At 41.7% G+C, this 7,198-nt stretch overlaps 1 protein-coding gene across 1 annotated transcript; it reads left to right on the top strand.

Annotated features, from left to right (window-relative positions):
- Positions 1–527: 527 nt before the first annotated feature.
- slc25a20 (solute carrier family 25 member 20) lies at positions 528–7,123 on the top strand. Its single transcript, XM_084172749.1, has 9 exons — positions 528–827; positions 3,027–3,119; positions 3,233–3,360; positions 3,494–3,584; positions 3,840–3,957; positions 4,640–4,712; positions 4,917–5,026; positions 5,964–6,088; positions 6,374–7,123. Exons 1-9 carry the CDS (start codon positions 726–728, stop codon positions 6,434–6,436), a joined length of 903 nt encoding a protein of 300 aa, XP_084028875.1. The 5' UTR covers positions 528–725; the 3' UTR covers positions 6,437–7,123.
- The last annotated feature ends 75 nt before the right edge of the window (positions 7,124–7,198 follow it).

Below are 7,198 nucleotides of genomic sequence, written 5' to 3'. Positions count from 1 at the left end.
GCCACTGTATGCTGAGGCAATGGAGAAAGTAGAGGAAGATGGGTCAAGGGGGAGGGATGGTGTGAGTAGTGTGAGTAGTAGATCTGTACCAGTGCAGAGGGATAAACCAACAAGTGATATATGTTTCAGTAAGATTGGATTTTTGGCATTTATAGCAATGGTTATCAACTGCACTGCAGGGATAGAAAGTAAGTCACAGAAAATAGAGGTTGTGGTGTCAGCTGCAGAGAGGTATTTGGGTGTGCTAGATTTGACATCAGAAGAGTTACAGGGTGTTAAGTGGTGATGTCCCATCCTTTCAGGCTGTTTTTTAGTGAGTGTAGGGTTAGATGGTAGGGTATATATATATATACATATATATATATTTATTTATTTTCCAAAGTATAAGGGAGTTATACTCCAGTCTAGTAGGTGGCGGTAATGCAACATTTATTGGATGCCAACCGCCGTTAAACCTCATCGAAGAAGGTCGGACACTAAACGAAGAAGGACCAAAGCATTTGTGTAACAGCCAATTCGGTCCGGGCACATATCTGGGTGAAAGGTCTGCATTGGATAACACGACGGTGACTGTCAAGAAATATACCTCTCATTTGAACCGGTAGTAGCGACACAGGCGTAACCTGTTAGCTAGCTAATTATTTTCTGAACTAGTTACGGGTCATAACGACGCAACATTTTGTGTTTTTCTTTTCTTGTTAGCTGTCTTTTCTTGAACAGAAACCATGTCTAAACAGCAGGCGATAAGTCCAGGGAAGAACTTCTTTGCTGGGGGCTTTGGGGGTGTCTGCTTGGTCTTCGCTGGACATCCACTTGATACCATAAAAGTAATTATTTATTTCTCAAAGTAACTAATTCCTCAACTAGCTAGCTGTTAATAATATATTGCCCCCTATGCATGCCTCACGAGCATAACTTTCATTGGTGTCTGCTGCACGCAGCATTCAGCAAACTAATCAATGAAAATGTATGTTTACAGATGTATAATTGGTTACTGGATGTGAGTGTCGTTGTTCTTTACATTTGATACAACTCAATGAGGTGGAGTGTAACATTAGACCTTTGACCTATATGTCAATTTCTGTCATACCGCACTACCTTAGCCCTATGACAGTGACGGGCATGTCATTACAGATGTATTATCACATGAGCCACTTATAGGAAATAAGACATGCATCTTGTAAAAGGTTTATTAATTTATTTTCGATTTTTTATGTATACATTTCTTTCTTAATCCTGTGTGCTTGGTTATGTGCTTAATATGCATTTAAAGTGTATAATCCAACTGCTATATGTTTGTACAATTTGAAAAGTTTAATTAAACAAAAAACAAATATATACACAGTGCCAGTCAAAAGTTTGGACATACCTGCTCTTTCAAGGTTTTTCTTTATTTTTACTATTTTCTACATTGTAGAATAATAGTGAAGACATCAAAACTAAGAAATAACACATATGGACTCATGTAGTAACCAAAAAAGTAAAAACCAAAATATATCTTATATTTGAGATTCTTCAAAGTAGCCACCCTTTGCCTTGATGACAGCTTTGTACACTATTGGCATTCTCTCAACCAGATTAATGAGGTAGTCACCTGGAATGCATTTCAATTAACAGGTGTGCCTTGTTACAAGTTAATTTGTGGAATTTCTTTCCTTCTTAATGCGTTTGAGCCAATCAGTTGTGTTGTGACAAGGTAGGGGTGGTATACAGAAGATACCCCTATTTGGTAAAAGACCAAGTCCATATTATGGCAAGAACAGCTCAAATAAGCAAAGAGAAACGACAGTCCATCATTACTTTAAGACAAGAAGGTCAGTCAATATGGAAAATGTCAAGAACTTTGAAAGTTTCTTCAAGTGCAGTCGCACAAACCATCAAGCGCTATGATGAAACTGGCTCTCATGAGGACCGCCACAGGAAAGGAAGACTCAGAATTACCTCTGCTGCAGAGGATAAGTTCATTAGAGTTCACTGCACCTCAGAAATTGCAGCCCAAATAAATGCTTCACAGAGTTCAAGTAACAGACACATCTCAACATCAACTGTTCAGAGGAGACTGTGTGAATCAGGCCTTCATGGTCGAATTTCTGCAAAGAAACCACAACTAAAGGACACCAATAAGAAGAAGAGACTTGCTTGGGCCAAGAAACACGAGCAATGGACATTAGACTGGTGGAAATCTGTACTTTGGTCTGATGAGTCCAAATTGGAGATTTTTGGTTCCAACCGCCAAGTCTTTGTGAGACGCAGAGTAGGTGAACGGATGATCTCCGCATGTGTGGTTCCCACCGTAAAGTATGAAGGAGGAGGTGTTATGGTGTGGGGGTGCTTTGCTGGTGACACTTTCTGTGATTTATTTAGAATTCAAGGCACACTTAACCAGCATGGTTACCAAAGCATTCTGCAGCGATACGCCATCCCATCTGGTTTGGGCTTAGTAGGACTATCATTTGTTTTTCAACAGGACAATGACCCAACACACCTCCAGGCTGTGTAAGGGCTATTTTACCAAGAAGGAGAGTGATGGAGTGCTGCATCCGATGACCTGGCCTCCACAATCCCCCGACCTCAACCCAATTGAGATGGTTTGGGATGAGTCGGACAGCAGAGTGAAGGAAAAGCAGCCAACAAGTGCTCAGCATATGTGGGAACTCCTTCAAGACTGTTGTAAAAGCATTCCTCATGAAGCTGGTTGAGAGAATGCCAAGACTGTGCAAAGCCGTCAAGGCAAAGGGTGGCTACTTTGAAGAATCTAAAATATATTTTGATTTGTTAACACTTTTTTGGTTACTACATGATTCCATGTGTTATTTCATAGTTTTGATGTCTTCACTATTATTCTACAATGTAGAAAATAGTAAAAATAAAGAAAAACCCTTGAATGAGTAGGTGTGTCCAAACGTTTGACTGGTGCTGTGTGTGTGTATATCTATATATATATATATAGATATATCTTCCTCTATACAGAAGTAATGTCGTGTGTAGGCCTATAGGGTGAGTCTGTTCATATCCTCCTCTCTTAGGTGCGTATTCAGACCATGCCTGTGCCCGGCCCTGGCGAGAGCCCCCTGTATAGAGGCACCTTTGATTGTTTCAAACAGACCCTTGCCAAAGAGGTGGGTAATAGTAGGCCAATGGCTTTTTGGTTTTCCGTTCAATGTATTTGTTTGTTCACCACTCTTTGCGCTCTCTTATTCATTCCTTTTCTCTCTCATGTTCTCTACAACAGGGGTTCAAAGGCCTGTATAAAGGTATGGCAGCCCCTATCATTGGAGTCACACCCATGTTCGCTGTTTGCTTCTTCGGCTTTGGCCTGGGCAAGAAACTACAACAGAAAACCCCGGACGATGTCCTTACGTAGGTGATTGTTCCATAGTAGAAAGTCTTCCCCATTTTTTAAATGTTGAAATTGTGTGCGGGCAGGTGTATGTATGTATGTATGTATGTATGTATATATGTGTTGTGCATAACCATCTGCTGTCCCTCTCAGGTATCCACAGCTGTTTGCTGCCGGCATGCTGTCAGGCGTGTTCACCACAGCCATCATGGCCCCTGGAGAACGTATCAAGTGTCTCCTACAGGTGAGAAACATACAGTACACAACACAGAACTGAACGTAGGTTAATAGGATTAGGTTAACTGGGTTTAGGATAACAGGCTGAGGTCAAAGGAGATGCGGTTCAGTGAACTACACTCACGTGATAAGGAGCCTGGCCAGAGACCAGAAGACTTGCGCTGCCTAGCTCTGTGGGCTAACGCAGTCTTGTGGCATGCAGAAGACCCAGGGTTTTAACCTAGTTGGTTACATCACATGTTATGTGTGGATGTGTGTACAGATCCAGGCTGCCAAAGGGGAGGTGAAGTATGCTGGGCCCATGGACTGTGTGAAGCAGCTGTACAAAGAGAATGGGATCAGGGGAATCTACAGAGGCACTGCTCTCACCCTCATGAGAGGTACTTACTGACTGAACATTCACTGAGTGTACAAAACATTAGGAACACCTTCATAATATTGAGTTGCACCCCGCTTTTGCCCTTAGAACAGCCTCAATTCGTCGGGGCATGGACTCTACAAGATGTCGAAAGCGTTCCACAGGGATGCTGGCCCATGTTGACTCCAATGCTTCCCACAGTTGTGTCAAGTTGGCTGGATGTCCTTTGGGTGGTGGGCCATTCTTGATACACACGGGAAACTGTTGAGCGTGAAAAATCCAGCAGCGTTGCAGTTCTTGAAACACTCAAACCGGTGCACCTGGCACCTACTACCATACCCCGTTCAAAGGCACTTAAATATTTTGTCTTGCCTGTTCGCCCTCTGAATGGCACACCTACACAATCCATGTCTCAAGGCTTTAAAATCCTTAATTAACCTGTCTCCCCCTTCATCTACACTGATTTGAAGTGGATTTAACAAGTGACATCAGTAAGGGATCATAGCTTTCACCTGGATTCACCTGGTCAGTCTATGTCATGTTCCTAATGTTTTGTACACTCAGTGGAAGTCTTATACCCGTGTCTCTGATATCTAACTCTTTATCTAGAATCTAGATACTTGTGTTCAGTAGTGATTGTGTTGTTAAGACACAACTGTGAGTTTTTGCCAGTAATTCTGACAGTTTGTTACTTGGTTTCTCAGACGTGCCAGCCAGTGGGATGTATTTCATGACCTATGAATGGTTGAAGCGCCTCCTCACACCAGAGGGCAAAAGGTGAATGTGTGTTTACTGTGTGTGTATGCAAATGAAACCCTAAGCACGTGTCTTTGTCCACCCCAAAATATTTTTACAGCTGTTTAGTGAATCTCTGTATGATTAGCTGTTTGTATCAGTGTTATTGTTTCAGTGTGCCGTGTAACTTGTTTATGTCACGGCATGTGTGTATTGTTTGTAATTAATGGGTGATTGGTTCCACAGCCCCAATGAGCTGAGTGTTCCTAGTGTTCTGTTCGCTGGAGGGATGGCAGGAATCTTTAACTGGGCCGTGGCCATTCCCCCCGATGTACTCAAGTCTCGCTACCAGACAGGTGTGTCTTTGGCATTTCTGACGTTGCCCCATTTTTGGTGTAAATACTGTATAATAGGTATTTTTTACCAGGTTGGAGTCAATTCCATTTCAATTCAGTCAATTCAGGAAGTAAACTGAAACTACAATTCCACTTTTACATTTTCCTCATAGAAAATCATTGTGGAAAAATGGAATTAGAATTAGAATTTCAATTTACTTCCTGATTTGAAATAGAATTAACCTCAACCCTTACTGTCTTACTTGTCTTGTGTTGTCTTTTTTCTAAGTGTAGTATACAGTATATAGCTGACCAACCGTACTGTCTGTTTGGTTTAGAGTAGTAGAGTGACTAAAGTCGTCAGCATGCTTCAGTTCGGTTGGCGCCTTGCTGAACTCGGCTAGCTGAACCAAACGAGTGTGCTCGCATTCTCCCTAAAAAGACCTTCGCTTGAAAAACGAGAAAAAGCGGCAATAGTACTGTTTGTCCATTTTGAAATGCCGTAGACAGTATACACTTCCTCATAATAGTCAGAATGAATCTAAGATAACTCAAGAAATGTGTCATTCATTTTGACGTTTTTGCCGAGGAGATCTTAGTCGTGCAATTTGACATCTAACTAAGATTTCTCAATGACAAAATGTGCATGAAAACAAGTTGTCTCTCGTTGAATGACAACAAAGACTTTATTGAAGAATCCCTACTGTTGACTAATCACCGAAGAAGGGGCATAGACGTCGGCTCCGAACTTCGGCTTGCCTCCAGAAAAGAAATGGTGTGCCCGAACAGCCGAAAAAACCCTCACCGAAGTCCAAAACTAACAAAAGCGTCACAAAATGTCATCATAATACTGTATATGCACAAACTCTTCAGAACTGTTTCGGCTGGGAAGCATGCGGACGCCTTAAGTGTACTGTGTAAAACAGTAGTATGACTGAAGCCCTTTCTCTCCTCCCAGCCCCTGAAGGGATGTACCCTAATGGTTTCCGGGACGTTCTACGAGAGCTACTGAGGGAGGAGGGCGTGGCCTCTCTGTACAAAGGCTTCACCGCTGTCATGCTCAGAGCTTTCCCCGCCAATGCAGTGAGTACACACACTCTACTCACATACAGCCTGTTAACTCTCAACACACTCACTGGTCAGTCAGAGATGGTACTCACATGCTACGTCCACCATACTCAGCCACTGATCTCCTATTAACACGTAATTACAGCATATGATACACAGAATAAACAGTATGGTTTAGTGTACAAAACGTTTATATTGCCTGCATTCTACAGTCATAATACTCTCACCCCTTGCCAGTAGAAATGTTACAGTTTTCATGAAGTCAATTAATGGTGACCACATTGATCTATCTCCCCTTAGGCTTGTTTCCTTGGGTTTGAAATGGCCATGAAGTTCCTGAACTGGGCAGCACCCAGTCTGTGATCCCTGTCCACGGCCCAGACTTAGACACCAGAGACAGAACTCAATAACACAGAGGATTACCCATGGACACCAACAGTACTCACAAACATATACACTTACGCAGAGATACACATTGGACATCTGACTGGCATACAGACTGAGAAAGACACACACATTGTAGAGGTGGACAAAGAGGGGACACACACATTGTTCTCACTCCTTGGTGTTTTACTTGCATTAGTTTTTAGTGTTTTTAATTAGAAAATGTGTTAATTGAACATGTGCCTTTACTTGCTCAGAGTGAGTCTGCATATCAGGGAATAGGTACATTTTCACAGGTTGGGTATAATGTGTGTTAGTATGCCATGTGTCTGTCTCTGTGTGTGTGTGTATGTGTGTTTAAAAACAAAATATATGGCTTTTAAAACATACCAGGACATTAAAACATCCCTGTATAGTCTCATTCCAAACTGTGATCCAATAACCAAATAATCGCATTGGAAATTGTTAGTTGATTTATTGAATGAATTAATCATACTTTTCTCCAAGGTTGTTGCAGATGTAGCTTATGCCACAACATGGAGAACCCTCATTGGGCCATTGTCTCATGTTTGTATGTGTCATTATGTATGTAAATAAATACAATGAAATCATAATCTATTTCTAATTTCCAATTAGAATATCTTATTAAACGTGTATAACTATCTATTTATGCTGTGGTGGGTTCACATTGTGTTGTTGTGCCTTTTGAAAAGGGACATCTAATAGGTGTGGTGGTCAAAC

Source organism: Coregonus lavaretus, assembly GCF_964263955.1.
Source record: "Coregonus lavaretus genome assembly, chromosome: 12".
In the NCBI taxonomy this organism is placed as follows: Eukaryota; Metazoa; Chordata; class Actinopteri; order Salmoniformes; family Salmonidae; genus Coregonus; species Coregonus lavaretus.
The sequence above is the reverse complement of the archived record's forward strand: the minus strand, read 5'-3'. Positions and strand labels throughout refer to the sequence as shown.